Raw genomic sequence first — 16,096 nt, forward strand, 5'->3', positions numbered from 1 at the left:
AAAGAGAGGAAACTCTTCCAAGAAAAGCACTGGATTGGCCAGAGACCTGGGAGCCTGACACACATTCAGTGGAACTGCAGGGGTGGCTTGGTGGGTGACATGGCCCGAAAGAACAGGGGTGACTCAAGGTCCTGCAGGTTGATTTATGGGGTTCTCTCTTTGTCCTAGGAAGCCTTGGTGGTGGTGTGGTTCTGAGTTGGGCTGCTAATGGTAAGGTCAGCGGGGAGAAAGGTCAGCAGGGAGAAAGGTCAGCGGCTCCGAGGGAGAAAGACGAGGCTTGCTGCTCCTGTGAAAAGTCACAGTCCTGGACACTCACAGGGCCAGCTCTGCCCTGTCCTGTAATGTCGCTATGAGTTGGCGTCAATGACAGCGAGTTTGGTTTGGTCTTAATTCTAAGTGCCCCAGGAAGCCAGGGACCCTTGCTATAGCAAATTTTCATTTTGAAAATATCCCACTGACGGCAAGATTCAAAGGACTCACCCCACCCCCCACCCCCATGCAGCCTCAGACGCTGGGACTGTTCTTTCTCCACATCCCCCTGCTTGCATCCTACACCTGCATCCTTCACCCTGTTAACTTATTATGGTGATGATAACGTTTACAGAGTAGGGTGTGCATTTTACATTCAATGATTTATGCCCATTTTGCTTCAACTCACCCATTTCTTTTTTCAAAATCCTTTTACCGGGGGCTCTTACAGCTTTTCTAACAATCTGTACATCCATTGTGTCAAGCATTTGTACACATGTTGCCATCATCCCTTTCAAAAGATTTTCTTTCTACTTGAGCCCTTGGTAATAGCTTATTTTCCCCTCCCTCCCTCTCTCCCTCAACTCACCCATTTAAATCCCTTCAATGTACCATTGTTTATCCTACTTGCTCCCAGGGCTTCCTCAGTCTTCCATCTTTCCTGACCCTGACCCTGACCCTGCTCACTGCCAGCAAGTCAATTCTGACTCTTGGTGAGTCAGAACAGGGCAGGGTAGAACTTCCCCTGTGAGTTTTCAAGATGGTAATTCTTTTAAAAAAATCATTTTTATTGGGGCTCATACAACTCTTATCACAATCCATACATACATCCATTGTGCAAAGCACATTTGTATATTCATTGCCCTCATCATTCTCAAAACATTTGCTCTCCACTTAAGCCCCTGGCATCAGCTCATTTTCCCCCTCCCTCCCTGCACCCCTCCCTCATGAACACTTGTTATTTATAAATTATTATTTTGTCATATCTTGCACTGTCCGACGTCTTCCTTCACCCACTTTTCTGTTGTCCGACCCCCAGGGAGGAGGTTATATGTAGATCCTTGTAATTGGTTCCCCCTTTCCACCCCACCCTCCCTCTACCCTCCCAGGATTGTCACTCTCACCACTGGTCCTAAAGGGATCATTTGTCCTGGACTCCCTGTGTTTCCAGTTCCTATCTGCACCAGTGTACATCTTCTGGTCTAGTCAGATGTGGAAGGTAAAATTGGGATCATGATATTAGGGGGGAGTGGGGGCAGGGAACTAGCATTTTGGAACTAGATTTGTAAGGTAGAATTGGGATCATGATAGTGGGGGGTGGGAAGGAAGCATTTAAGAGCTAGAGGAAAGTAGTAGTTTCAAAGGTTCTATACTGCACCCTGACTGGCTCATCTCCTCCTCATGACCCTTCTGTAAGGGGATATCCAATTGCCTACAGGTGGGCTTTGGGTCTCCACTCCGCACTCTCTCTCATTCACAATGATATGATTTTTTTTGTTCTGATGATGCCTGATACCTGATCCCTTCGACACCTTGTGATCTCACAGACTGGTGTGCTTCCATGTGGGCTTTGTTGCTTCTGAGCTAGATGGCCTCTTGTTTACCTTCAATCCTTTAAAATCTCAGATGCTATATCTTTTGATAGCCGGGCACCATCAGCTTGACCACATTTGCTTATGCACCCATTTGTTCAAGATGGCAACTCTTAATGGGAGTAGAGCCCCAGTTTTCTCCCACAGGGTGCCTGGTGGTTTCGAACTTCAGACCTTGTGGATCAAAGCCCAACGTCTAACCACTACGCCACCAGGGTCCCATTCCTAATCCTCTATCCTTGAGTAAATGCTGTCCTTTTGCTCTTAAATGGCTGATTGTCCTAGTACAAGGGTCAGTTCAGTTCCAACCTGAAGGGCACCTAAGGGCCATAATTTTGAGGGTCCCACTGATCCCTATCCTACCAGTAAACCTAGTCTATTATGATTGTGTGTTTTGTCCCACATTTTCGTCCACTCTCTCCAGGATCTTACAGTGTGATCCTTTTCAGAGCCCTTGGTACTGGTAGCAGGCACCATCTGTTTTTCCTGGTCTCAGGGTTGCCGAGACTGGTGTTTTTTCACGGTTCATTAGTCCATTGGACACATTAGATCCACATGTCTTTCAAGTTCATCACTCCTCGAATTACTGTACCTTAGATGGCTGCTTAAGGGAGCTTTGAAGTTCCCAGTAGCTACTCTCCAAAGGAGGATTTAAAACACTGTCTTTGTGAACTATGTTATGCCACTTGTCCTTGGTGTTCCTTCAGACTACGATCCTGAGCCTCCAGTAAGAGACTCCTTGTCATCTCTTACAGGGACATTTGCAATGGTTTCTTAACTGGTCTCCCTGCCTCCTTCAGTTCTACCTCTCTGACACAATCAACTTGATTGAATGTAATCTTTGCAACATGACTGCAAGTAAGCAAAACAGCAGTTTTTATCACTGTTTTACAGATGAAGAAACTAAGGTCTAGTGATGCCCTGGGGCTGGCTCATGCCACTTCATGAAAGCCAAAGTTTTCAGGGTTTCTGTAAGCCAGTTGTTGAAACACATCTTATGATTATATATTAAATTGTATCAATTTACAATAGAATAGATAGTAAAATTAAAGATTGTAAAAATAAAGATAGTGTATTCTCAAAACTCATCACTTACTAATTATTTAAAGCCTGGAGATGCTGTTAGGTAAAAGTTGGACTGTGGACGCAAAGGTCAGGGTGCAAATCGACCAGTCGCTGTGTTCAGCACCTTTGAGACCTTACTGACCACTTCCGCTCTGACCTGTAAGGTTACGGCCTGGGGTTTGGTGTTGTATTGTTCATTTCTTCCTAACTCTGCTCAGTAAAATCAACACGGTAGCTGGAAATCAGCCGTGGTGGGTGAATTCACACCCGAGAGATCATCAAACGGCGAAAATTGCGCTAGCTGTATTGCTCTGCTGGTTATCTAGATTTACAAACAGGACAGAGAAGATGTAAATAATTCAGCTTTAAGCATGTCAGTAGCTATTGATGGTCCTGCCGCTCTGTGGGAGGAAGAAGGGGCTCTCTGAGTGAAGAAACTCACAGGGGCAGATACCCTGTCGCTATGTGTCTGCATGGACTTGATGGCAGTTTGTTTTTTGATTTGTAGCTATAATGTTGTGAAAAGCACAAAAATGGAGGAAATTCCCATCTACTATTTGAACCCTGGTCCCTGATTTGGTGAAGCCGTTCTCGTCATTGACAAGCTGGTTAAGGTTTCTTATTTTTTTCCCCATTTTCCTCTTGCATGAACATAGAAGATAACCAGCAGTCCTGCTACACATTAGGATCCGGTGCCCATTGCGAGTATATGCGTGTTTGTAAGTTGGGTACTACATACACTTCCTATCAGAAAAACCCGTCGTAAATTTATGTTCACGTATACGCATCCATTCCCAGAGAGGGGGTGGTGAAAACAGCAGCGCCCCACTGGGTTTCAGGCACATTATTCATGTGCCCATTTAACAAATAACCACTGGTTGCCAGGGGTGAGTGGGGGATGCAGGTCAAGGATGAAATGACTGGGCCAAGGTCACACATCACATGCGGCTGAGGCTGGGCCAGAAGCAGAGGGGTCCCCCAGGCCAAGGGCGCTCTCCCACCACAGGACCAGCCTTCCCAGGCCGGTCCACTTCACCGGGGGGATGGGCCGAGCCCCGGCGGCGCCCGGGAAGTGAAAAGTAAGGGTCGAGGTAGAAGGCCAACAGCCAGCAATGAAGGGGCTCCCGTCCAATAGTGGCCCGGGTCGCGCGTCACGTGACACGCCTGGGAGGCCGGCGCAAGCACGCCCTGGAGCGGAGAGGGCGTGGCCACGGCCTGCCGGAAGTGACGCCAGGCAGGGGGCGGTCGCGGCGGCGGCGGCGGCGGCGGCGGCGGCGCGCGGCCTGGGCTCGCGCTGCGCTCCGCGCGCCCCCCGCCCCCCTCTATGAGGCAGAGGCCGCCCCGGCCGTTAACGGTGTCGCTCCGGGGGCCGCGGCGGGCGGGGCTCCGGCGGGGCCCGGCCTAGTCCCCACCCCAGCCCGGCTTCCAGCCGCCCGCCCTCCCTCCCTCTCCCCGATGCAGGGGACCGAGCTCCGGGATGGCGAGGCGGCGGCGGCCGCTTCGTACCGCGTCCTGAGCCGCCTGCTCGGCTACGGTGAGGCGGCCCCCGAGCCAGGCCCGCCGCCGCCGCCGCCGCCCCCGGGCCATGGCCCCCAGCCGCCCCCTTTCCTTTCGCGGCCCGGCCCGCGGGGCTCCCGGCCGCCTCAGCTGATGGTGTTCCGCAACGTGGGTCGGCCGCCCGAGGAGGAGGACGCGGAGGCGGCCCCGGAGCCGGGACCCTCGGCACTGCTGTGTCCCCGGCACCGCTGCGCCCTGGACCCCAAGGCCCTGCCGTCGGGGCTGGCGCTCGAGCGGACGTGGGGCCCGGCGGCTGGACTGGAGGCGCAGCTGGCGGCGCTGGGGCTCGGGCAGCCGGAGGGGCCGGGGGTCAAGGCGGTCGGTGGCGGTTGCTGCCCGTGCCCGTGCCCCCCGCAGCCGCCCCCCCCGCAGCCCCAGCCGCCGGCTGCCGCCCCGCAGGCCGGGGAGGACCCCACGGAGACGAGCGACGCACTGCTGGTCTTGGAGGGTTTGGAATCCGAGGCCGAGAGCCTGGAGACGAACAGCTGCTCGGAAGAGGAGCTCAGCAGCCCGGGCCGCGGAGGCGGAGGGGGCGGCCGGCTTCTGCTGCAGCCCCCAGGCCCCGAGCTACCTCCGGCCCCCTTCCCGCTGCAGGACTTGGTCCCCCCCGGGCGCTTGAGTCGAGGGGAGCCGCAGCAGCACCCGCCTCCGCCCCCGCCGCCCCCTGGGCCCCTCCGGCCGCTCGCAGGCCCCTCTCGCAAGGGCTCCCTCAAAATCCGCCTCAGTCGCCTCTTTCGCACGAAGAGCTGCAACGGCGGCTCCAGCGGTGGGGATGGGACCGGCAAGAGGCCTTCTGGAGAGCTGGCTGCCTCCGCTGCCAGCCTGACCGACATGGGTGGCTCTGCGGGCCGGGAGCTGGACGCGGGGAGGTGAGACCGCTTCGGGGACTGGCAGACAAACTTCCTTTTCTTGGCCCCCCCGCCCCCCCTTATTCTTCTTATTTTCCTCCTATTGCCAACACAGCGCAGATTCTTCAGATTGGGTCCCCTGGAGGAGGCCAAGGCTTGGGGCGAAAGGTGGTTGATTACTCCATAAAGGTCCAAGGTGCTGGGAAATTGTAGGAACTGCTCCCACTCCCAAGGAGTTCACACTCCGGGCGTGGGGTGGCGGGTGGGTTTCTCAGCCGGCTAGCCCCCAGCCAGTTTTCTTTCTTTATTTGCTTTCCCAAATGGCATGTTTTACCATGACCCCTTGTCTGGGAATGTTTGAGCGTTGGCACACAAGGCTGGCCCTTGTGCTTCTGTCTGTGGGCCAACACCTCGATCCCCTCCTCACTCAGGAGCCCCTGCTGATGTGATGAATTTGGGATTTGTAGGGTACCTCTCCCCGGTGGGAGTGAATACTTTCTTGGCTGTTCCCCTCGGCCATGCTTGCTACCACAAGCCTGTGTGCTGACCACTGTCTCTGAGAAGAGAGGGTCAGGGTGAGCTCAAGCCCCTGTAAGCATTTGGAGGATGTGTGTGTTAGAGGAGGTAGTACAGTGTTAGGTCTAGGGCAAATTGATGAAAATTCCAGGTGTGGACATTGCCTGTCCGGCTTTGCGGAAGGGTGGGCCTCCCCTAAGCCCTCCAGCGGAGGCTCTGTAGTGTTGGTGTGGAGAGCTGTCAACTTCTCTGGTGAGTCTTCCCTTGCACCTGCCACTGTGGTTTGTGCTTCTGGAGAGGTGCTGAGAAAGATATGAATTGGATTGGGTGGCGTTTAGGTGACAGATTCCCGCAATGTAGTGGCACCCAGTGCTGAATCAGAGGTAGACAGCCTACACTGATAACCTGACCATGCACTGGGAGTCTCGTGAAGAGCTGTTTTGCAAAGATCAGTACGTCTAGAGGCTACACATTCCAGTGTTTATAAAAGCTCCTCACTTGCTCCTCCCCAGAAGTATGCCCTGGCCTGAAGCCCCCACCCCCCCATCCCTGAGTGTGTCTCTTCAGGGGAGCTTGAGGCCCTCCCGAGAGAGGCAAGTGTGGGCATGATGTGCCTCTGCTGCTGCTCCCCCATAGCGGTTGCTCTGGGCTCATCTCGGGTATCAGGCCAAGCTCAGACTCCCTGAAGACATCCGTAGGTGGATGCATGTCGCCTGTTCAGAAGCCGGTGTTTTCTGCCTTTGCCCTGCACGAATCTCTGCTGGCAGCTCCGCGAATCCTGCAGTGTGTGGTGGCTACAACAGCTTTTGGGTGGTAGGCTCCAGAGTTCCATGCTCCGAGACTCACCAGTAGCTATGAGAGTCCTGTGTCCCCCCAACTCCTCCCCCATCCCGGTGGGGGGTGGGGTGGCTCAAGAAGGGATAGGATGGAAGCTGTGGGTAATGACACAGGATAGATATTAGTTTCTTTGGGGGTTTGTCTTGCCTTTGTTCCTTATTGACCAGGACTTGGTCTCAGGATTCTCAAGACGCCAGATCTGAGGTGTGGCGTGAAATTAGCTGCTACGTCCAATAGATTAGGAAGAGGGAAAGGCATATGACATTATTTGGTGTTTTGCCTTTGGAAGCAGAATTTAATGGTCATTGGCTGCTCTGTTACCAACCTTCACACCAAGCACAATACAGATTTCCGCTGCCGAGCATTAAATTGGGCTGTAGCTCTGCAAAGAAGCTTAGTTCAGGGCACTGGAGAATTACATTTTGTGGTCCAGGGACTTTCTCTGATGAATTGGAGAAGAGTGGGGGGTAGAAGGGGGTGTTCTGTGTAGGGACGTTTGGCTGACTGCTGCTGGCAGTCAGCTCCTATGGATAACACCCATGAATGTCTGTACTCCATTCAGAGCCCCACCATCCGTTGTGGGGTGGAGGCCAAAGAGGTTTCCCTCCCGTGTCCTCTTCTTTCCATCTTGTTCTTGCCCTCATGGGAATTAAGGGCAGATAAGAGAAATGGAGAGGAGTGTTTTGTGCCTGTTGGGAGAAGAGTTAATGAGATTGAGCTGGGCTTTTTTTTAAACGCTTAGGATTTGGTGGTGCCTGTTAGCTTTTCCACAGCATACTAGGTGCCAGTCTTCCTGGCAGCCTGGCGACTGTGAGAAGCGGGCTGCGTCTGGCCAGGTGGCTGTGTTGTCTGGGGATCTGCCCTTCTCCTGAGTCAGGCAACCCCAGTGGGAAGCAGTATGGATTTGGTGTGTTGTAGCATGTTCTCCAGGTTTGACTGGTAGGCTGGGCCCCCAGAGCAGTGGGAAACGGCGGCAGTCTGTGGCCTTCCTCCCTGGGATTGATTGGAGTTAATTATGGGTCTGCTGCCTCAGTGGGAGGACTTGGACTTGTTATGGTAACCTCTGGGCCTTGTTCTCCTTGCCCTTCTGGCCATCCTCCTGGCCCACAACTTGTCATCAAGAAACTGCTTCCTACCACATCTTAGAGTTGGCGGCCCAGTGCACCTCCTCTGTGCCACCAGGGTGTGAGGTCCTGCCACATCGTATAAGATATAACAGCTCTCCTAGGTTAACACTAAGCAAAACTGTAGCTTCTTTCCGATGCTGGGGAGGCTGCCTGGATAAGACTTCCTCTTAAATGTAATGTGACTTCTCTTAGAGAACTTTCTAGGGAAGGAAGCCATGGAGCCAGCAGCTAATCAGGTTTCAGTTCCCAGGAACTGCCCTCCACACCCCTCCACACCCTCCACACACACACCACCACCCCCAACCACGTGTGCCCTGTGCAGAGAGCCTGCCCTCCTATCCATGGACCTTGGTGGGACAGAATGTCCTACTCTGGGAAACCACTGGGATTCCTTGCTCTGTTTAACATGTGTTGAGATGATTGCCTTCCTTTGAATTGGGTGAGCAATAGCTAGTGACCCGACCTACCTTTTGGAATCATCACACACTACGCCCTTGGTTGGAACAGGTACCTCTTTGTGCTTCTCAAGATCTTGTTGTTTATTGAGTTTACAGTCAAGGTGCTGGCTGGCTCCCTTCCGAGTGGTGAGGTGGAGAAATGGAGATGAAGCCTGGAGTGGTTTCCTATCTGTCTGTTTGGAGAAGAGCGTTGATTCTGGAAAGAGTGTCAGGCTGTCTTGGCATTCGCATGGGGCCCTGCTGTCGTGGGCAGCCCTGGCAGACACGAGAAACCCTCTTTCTTGCTTTCTAGATCAAAGGGGGTCTTCTTGAGCCATGCTGAAATCAGAGTGGCTTTATGGCGTGGCAAGGAATGTCTGACTTAAAATTTGGGTCTTGTGTCCGTCATCCCCCCTTTTATACACATTTTTCTAAGAAGTGGTGGTTGTGATTGGCAGTGCTCTTTTTGAATGAGGCTCCCGACTTTTGGGAATAGCTCTCTGTCCCTTTTGAGTCTTATGTCTCTCACACTTTAAAATTCTCCTCACTAACATCATTCCTCGCTGGAGAAAGACAGGGCTTTCTACTCCCGGCAGGAGCTGCAGTCTCAGAAACCCACAGGGGCAGGTCTTCTGTGGTCGCCGTGGGTCGGCGTGGACTTGATGGCAATGAGTGAGTGACTGAGAGCGTCAGTCCTCCTTGCTTTTCCCTGGAAGTTCCCTCCACGGTTCTTTCGTTGGCTTAGGATGGCGTTTTGGATCTGACCTTGCCGCACAGATGTCTGTGTATTGGAACTAAACATGAACGCATGGGTTTTGTGCCTGTAGCACATGAACAGACACTAGCGTATGACGTCCTGGAAATGGCACAGGCTGGTGGACTTGGCACTCTGCTTTAGCAGGGCAGAGGAACATTGGGGCCACCCATTCTGGCACCTGGACATCCTGGTTTGGAAGTTCTCTGAGGCAAGGAAGCATTCAAGTCCTTTGTCCACAGTAGAGGTGAAAGACGGACAGTAAAGGGAGGGCCTCTCTGTTCCACTGGCTGTGTTTCAGGTTTTCAAGGAATTTGAGAACTGGCCAGTGAGTCTGTCTACGTGTTGTCGTCTAGTCTAATGTGTTAACTCCCTTTCCCCTACAGATCCATTGCCGTAGACTTAGTGATCTGCAGGGAAACGGGCCTCTGCCCATCCATTTGGGCTCTCTTACCTACAGCTCAGGCAGTGCCCAACTGACGCAAAGGACTGCCAACCTCAGGTTGTGCCAAGCTCTTCTGCCCTGCCCTGCCTCCTGAAGCATAGCCCCCCCAAGGCCAGCCTCAAGTCCTTTTCTGCCAAGACACTAGTGACCCACTGGCAAAGTCGTTATACTGGCAGAATTTCGGTGCCTTAAGGCTGTTTGTCACAGTGACCTGGGAAGGAGTCAGGGCTGGGGCGTGTCACCAGGAGCAAAGGTTAAAGATGCACAGACGCTTGGCAGTGCAAGCAGTGGCGTCAGTCCCGCTGCTGCACAAACAGTGTGTCCGGGTTAGGCTGGCCGCCAGCACTTGAAAGCTCGCACACCCCAGAGGAGGGTGCGTGAGGGGAATGGTGGTGGGTGGCAGCAGTTGGGTTGATTCTGACACATGGCAAGCCTATGTGTGCAGAGGAGAGCTGGGCCCCAGGGTTTCCAAGGCTGCCATCTTTGCGGGGCAGCTCCCGGGCCTGTCTTCCGAGGGACTGTGGTGGTGTATGAGCGCAATGCCAGCCTTTTCTGTCAGCGAATGAGCGCTTCCCTGGTGCAGCACCCAGGGATGCCTGTGGAGTCCGGTGCTCTGTAAGCAGGAATGGAGTGTGTGCAGAGGCTTGGCAAAGAGGATGTTCTCCGCGCCTCAGAAGCACCCCAGGTGCTGCTTCTTGATGAAATTCCCTTCTCTTCCCTCCTTCCAGGTCACCACCATCCTCACTTTTCTGTAAATCACTCCCTTGCTCTTTTAAAAAAATTCATTTTTTATAGTTGTCTAGATTGGTCTTTTCATGGATGACTGCCGTTAGAATGCTCGCAGGATCCTTAAGACAGAAACGGCGTGGCTCTTTGGCTAGGCAGTACTCCCTGCAGAGAGGGACGCGCGCACAGTTGTTATTGCGAGCGCCCCCTGGACCACTTCAGGCTGCCAGCTGGGAGCCAGCCCCCTTGCTTGCTGGAGAAGCCATCCTGAGGCTCGCACATGACGCTGCCTGGGTGTAGATTCAGATGGGTTTCTTTTTCTAGATCCTCGAAACCAGGCTTTTCTTCATCAAAATGCCGGGGGCGGGGGAGAAGAGGAGCTGAAGTGAGAAGGCCTCTGTGCACGTTGTGTGCAGTGGGCCCTGCCGCTCTTCAGTGCTTGGCTGAGGAGCCTCGTCCGTCCCCAGCATGGGCAGATGGCAGAGGGAGGCAGCTTCCTTTGAAAAGAGGCAACCGGCCAGGCGGAGGCGTGAACCTTTAGAAAGGCCAGTGCTGTGGGTTCCTGCTGGCTTGGGTTTAGTGTTGTACCACAGTCCACACAAGAAAATCGCCTGGGAGCTCTTCAGTCATCTTAAAGTTCATGTCCACTGGCATGAACGTTCCATGCCAGCCCCAGAGGGTTGGAACTAAACTTCAAGCCGTTGAGAGTAACTCTTCTAAACAAGAGGGTGGAATCTGGTTTGATGCCCCACACTGGGTTTGCTGGGTGAGGTGGGGTGCCTCCTCCATGCGTCGCAGCAGCTCCTTAGTGGACTCAGCTCTCCCAGTGCGGCAGGTTGCAGGTGGCGCAGGTTGCAGGTCTGGACAAGGAACCAGGCAGTGGCCCGCCGGTCCTGAGGAAGGTCCTTGTTTGGTGTTACCTTTGACTGAATTCTGAGCAGTTCAGGCATCTGTAGTAATAGGTAACTGCGTAAGCATCTTCCAACATCTCATATTTAAATCTGACTTCCTTGCCCTTGTCCCCTTCCCTGGCCCCCAGAGTAGAGTGGATTGTCCAGCAGCTCCATTCCAACTCCGAGTAGGGCTCGAGACTGCAAATCCTTGCGCTTATAGGAAGTGCCCCAGATTGTTGCCGTACAGCGTGGGTTTTATGTAGTCTTTGGGAGGAGGGTATTTTCAGAAGGTGAGCCTACTACGCTGGAGCTTCACAAGTTCACAGGAAACGTGTTGTCTTTTAATCCCATTTTTCTATGAACGTTTAAAAGCCCCCTTCACAGTAGTACTCTTCAGAGTCCTCTCAACTAAATTCATGGGTGGGATTTTTCAATTTTAAGTTTGATTCACTAACACATCATTATATATAGGCCCCTCCCCCATGCCTATTTTTGTATGTATCCAGTTCTGTTAATTTTGACCAGCATAGGTAGTCATCGTAACTGTGTGAAAATTAAGATACAGCAGGTATCTATCTCTGCAGCAATCTTCCTGTGTCCTCTGCTGTCAGTTCCTTCCCAAGGTGAGTGTGTGTGCTGGCCAGAAAGTGTCTGACAGAAGCATGGGCTCTTTGTTTCTGACTGAAAAACCAATTGAAAATGGGTACAAGGTGAAGTTCACTTTCCGTGTAACTTTTCTCAGGAGATTTGGATTTTCAGACTGGCTCCCTGGTACTGCACCAGGAAGTCTGGGGGAGAGCTCAACAAGGGGTCTTCTTTGGCTGCTTGGCAGAGACCAGAACTTCTTAGCTGATAGATTGGACCCATGACTGGGGACGCTTGTGCAGAAAGCAGATGTCTCCCTGGGTGAAGGTTGTTCCAGGATCGCCCCTGCCACTCTGGGACTCATCCCCAGAGAGAACGCCACTGCTCGGAGCTGGAAGCCCGCCAGGTCAAGAGCGAGTTTTCTTAGTACCCAGATGAAATCAACTGTGCTTCCCATTTCCTTCTCCGGAAATGGACTTGCTAATTACCACTCTAGGTGTTCTACTCTTAAAATGCGCAGGGCAGGGAGAGCGCCAGGGGGATTTCTTGTGCTTTGTTGGCTGGTGAATTCTGTAGCCAAATCTATTTAAGGAATCGGCGTGATTATTTCATTCTCCCTCTTAAAACTTTAGTCTGTGTTACGAGAATGTCGCCGACAGTGACTAGGGTGTTCTTTGTTTTCAGCGCATCTGGGATTGAGTGGTGGAGGGATTCAGATTCATACATGTTCACTCACCTACCCCCCCCCCCTTTTCCCTTGTGTGTTTTCTCGCCTCCTAGGAAACCCAGGTTGACAAGAACTCAAAGTGCCTTTTCTCCGGTCTCCTTCAGCCCCTTGTTCACAGGTAAGGGTGATATATTTTTCTTTCTTCTCTGAGAGCTGTCAGGAAGCCTACTTAGAGGTGCATCGCAGAGAGAGCGGCAGGCTGGTCCTCAGTTCTGTGCCACTGGGTTTGGTTATTTTTATAGTGCGGAAGATGGTCTTGAGGTGGAGGATCCTTGATAATCTGAGTTCAAGGCTGCTTGCTGGCCATTAGCTGCAGTGTTTAGTTCAGGGCCGTCATGTAATGATTAAAAGTCAGAATTACACATTTATAAGGATCCCACTGCATAAAAGACTCTCCTGAAGTCATACAGCTCCTGTCCCTGCTTCCAAAGGAGTTGATGGATTACCTAATAAACATGATCCCTACTTACGGGCTCTATTTTTAAAGACTTTGGGAACAGGAGATTACACGAGCTCTTCCCATTTTAGGGGCTCACAGCTCTTGCAGCTGTTGGAGTCCTTCATTGTATCTAATTTAAGTCACTCCTCTTGCAGCAGGAGCACAGTTGCTAATATCCTGCCAGGACTGTTTCTTGTTTTGTGGGGGGCTTTGTCAGTCAGATGTGAAGTGCCTGCTTGAATAACAGAACAGGATTTTACCACACTGCCTCAGTACAGCTTCCTGAGGATGGCTGAGAAGGCTTTTGTTGTGTCTGTTTCCTAGTCCAGAGCCTTCAGAGAGTGCTCCCAAGAGGATGGCCAGAGGGATGATGATTTGGGAGCGGACACTTCAGGAAGGTGCTCAGTGGGCAGTGGGGCTCCCATTCCTGGTAGACTGTCGTGGAGAAGGGAGGTGTCTGTTCCTAACCTCAGGCCCAGAATGAGAGCTGCTCATCCTGTGGCAGCATGTTTCCTAGTTAATCATTGCTTCCTCCTGAAAGGGAGGACCACCCACGTTTGTAGGCTCAGGTTCAGTGTTCTTGTTTCAGACCGTTTTAGCTCCCTTGAATTGCAGGCTCTATATAAGCGCCTTAGCTACATTCTCGACCTCTCTGATCCTGGAGCAGGACATGGGGCACCTTCACCACCTGACTGATGAGACAGCTGCCTAGCACTCCCACTGATGACATTGAGAGATTGTTTCTCCTTATTTTACTGTTTAAGACCTCTGTAAAAAACAAAACATAAACCCGTGTCTTTAGGAACATAAAGATATTAGGTAGGTTCTAATTGGGCCTCCTGAGTAAGAAAAGGGTTTTGGAAATCACACCCTAAGCAGCAGCACTTTACAGAATTCCTGAGTGACCTGTGGACCAGTCCATCCCAAATAGTCCTATTCCTGGCTGTGAACCTAAATGTTAATAAGCTATCCTTTATTTTCTGTCGGCTGGGATTGGGCGGTCAGGTGAACAGAACCATGTGGCCTGCTGGGAAGAAAGGGAACTCAGGTGGCACGTTCACCAAGTTCCTAATGAGAAGCTTCCTCTGCGCCTGCCGGATGGCGTCTGAGGGTGGAAGCTCTTGAGTTTAAGTCTCATGTTCTGCCCTAGAGCATCCCTGACCCCCACCACAGGACTAGGGAGTGGTGGATTTAGAATGAGTCCTCTGCTGTTCAGGCTGGTGCCCGCCTGGGGAGCGCCAGGTTCGAACTTTTGGAGAGCCGTGTTGCCTTCCTCCGGGGCCTGCAGCAAGGGGCCTCCCTAATAGCTGCTCTGTGAACCCCCAGGTGAAACAGTGTCACTTGTGGACGTGGACATCTCTCAACGGGGCCTGACCTCTCCACATCCTCCAACTCCCCCTCCTCCTCCAAGAAGAAGCCTCAGCCTCCTAGGTACCGGCCCTCCCTCCTCTCTGCCTACCTGTCTTAGGTGGGGGTGGGGGGGAGGGACCTGCTGCTCTTGGCTAGGAGCTATCAGGCTTCTGGTTTTTCTGATAATGACCTAGTTACTTCCTGTCCCTTCTCAGCACCCTTCATCTCCCTGAGTATTTAAGTGAGTCTCTTACCTGCATGCTTTAATCTTACCATCTGTACATTAGTTCGTTAGTTACTGATCTTGCCCTGAATGTATCACTACTAGGTTACTCTACGAATATCTTCACACTTCTGCTTTCCAAGAAAAGCAGATCAAAATGATTTCTGCCCTCTGTGAAAAGAGACGGGCTGACGATCAGGCCATCGCCCCAGAGGGCAGACTGATCACCTCCCCGTCCTGCCCTGCCTTCACTCCTCTGTCCTGTGCTCCTCTCTCTGAACCTCTTGCTTTGTTCTCTCTTCTAGATGATATCAGTGGGACTCTACCTGCATCTGTCCTGGTGGCTCCGATGGGGTCTTCCCTGCAGTCCTTCCCCCTACCTCCGCCTCCTCCACCCCATGCCCCAGGTTAGCTTAGCTGAGAGGCAAGACTTGCAAGAGTTGGGATTGCAAAGCGATAAATCTTTGAAGGATGGGAGGAATGGATCTGTGGAAATCTTGACCCAATGAAAAAGCCAGAACTCCTTGGAAAAGAGGCTGAGAACTGGTTTTTCTAACTCGTTTTCTGTATGTGGTGAATCTGATTTTTGTGAGAAAGAGATAAAGTCTGCTGTTGATTTTCCCATCTCTTTGCTGCTCAGACTGTTTTGCACACCTTGAGTAGATCTGAAGTTACCGTGTTTTCAGTGGTGCGAGGAGGCTTAACATGTAGCTGATTTTCCAAGTTCTATGGTTTTCTGAGCTTTTCACATTGACTCTGCAGCCTTGTAAATAAGTACCAAACATTTAGTGGCCCACACCTGCTTTGCCAGCCTCCAGTACTCAAGGAATAAAATGAATGAAAGCCGCATACTTTTCTACTTGCCTGGCAAAATCCTTACTCTTCCTGGGCAAGTAAGCCAGCCACTATTTCCAAGGCTGCTTTCCCGGCCCTTCACCTCGAGGTGGGAGAAGTTGGAATCGCTCTAGGCTGGTGAAGCCCCTGAAGTAGTCACCTTAGTCAGGTTAGTGAGCAGCTCCCTCTCCTGGGGGTAAGTGCCCCGCCCATCCTTCACAGCTTCCACGAGCCCACAAGCTTTGTGTTCTGGCCCATCAGCTCTTTCCCACTGCTTTGGCTCGCACCCTTTCCAGCTTAGCCTCTAATGCCTCGCCCCCTTCAGTTAGCATCTCTGTTTGCGGGGAGGGTCTGCCTGGGGGTGGGAGCAACAAGGAGAAGCAAATGACCCCCCTCCCCACTCTCCTACCCTGCAGATGCGTTTCCCCGGATTGCGCCCATCAGAGCAGCGGAGTCCCTGCACAGCCAGCCCCCTCAGCACTTCCAGTGTCCACTCTATCGGCCTGACTCGAGCAGCTTTGCGGCCAGCCTCCGAGAGTTAGAGAAGGTAGGTGGTGCCTAAGGTCTGGCAGGTCCCATACTACCCGCTGCCCTCTCCCCAACGCAGACCCCCTCACCCCCCCTCCGCAATCCTGTTTTTGTTTTTATAGGAAGAATAGTTCCCTTGTCGCTGCATTTGTCAAAACAACAACCATACGCCTCTGTTATTAATTCCATAGAAAATGTAGTGACACTGGATTTAGAAAGCAAGCTATAGACATGAGGAGGAAAGTACACGGCTCAGCTGATCTTGAGAGAGATGAGCTGACTTCATCTTGGTGTAATGGCATTGCAGAAACCTTCTGTTACTTTGAGGGCTGAAGGCAGAGTGATTCTCATGAGCATGCTAACG

General features: G+C 52.3%; 1 protein-coding gene across 2 annotated transcripts in view; it reads left to right on the plus strand.

Annotated features, from left to right (window-relative positions):
- Positions 1-4,160: 4,160 nt before the first annotated feature.
- SOCS7 (suppressor of cytokine signaling 7) overlaps positions 4,161-16,096 on the plus strand; it is a 42,624-nt gene continuing 30,688 nt past the window's right edge. The window contains exons 1-5 of one of the 2 annotated variants that reach the window (XM_075561718.1): positions 4,161-5,332; positions 12,412-12,476; positions 14,124-14,228; positions 14,676-14,777; positions 15,621-15,751. In XM_075561718.1, coding sequence (XP_075417833.1) covers positions 4,362-5,332; positions 12,412-12,476; positions 14,124-14,228; positions 14,676-14,777; positions 15,621-15,751 — 1,374 coding nt within the window. In that variant the 5' untranslated portion in view covers positions 4,161-4,361. The remainder of the gene's footprint in view (positions 5,333-12,411; positions 12,477-14,123; positions 14,229-14,675; positions 14,778-15,620; positions 15,752-16,096) is intronic. The other variant, XM_075561719.1, reaches the window with a different exon arrangement.

The sequence above is a fragment of the Tenrec ecaudatus genome, chromosome 10, assembly GCF_050624435.1.
Source record: "Tenrec ecaudatus isolate mTenEca1 chromosome 10, mTenEca1.hap1, whole genome shotgun sequence".
Lineage (NCBI taxonomy): Eukaryota > Metazoa > Chordata > Mammalia > Afrosoricida > Tenrecidae > Tenrec > Tenrec ecaudatus.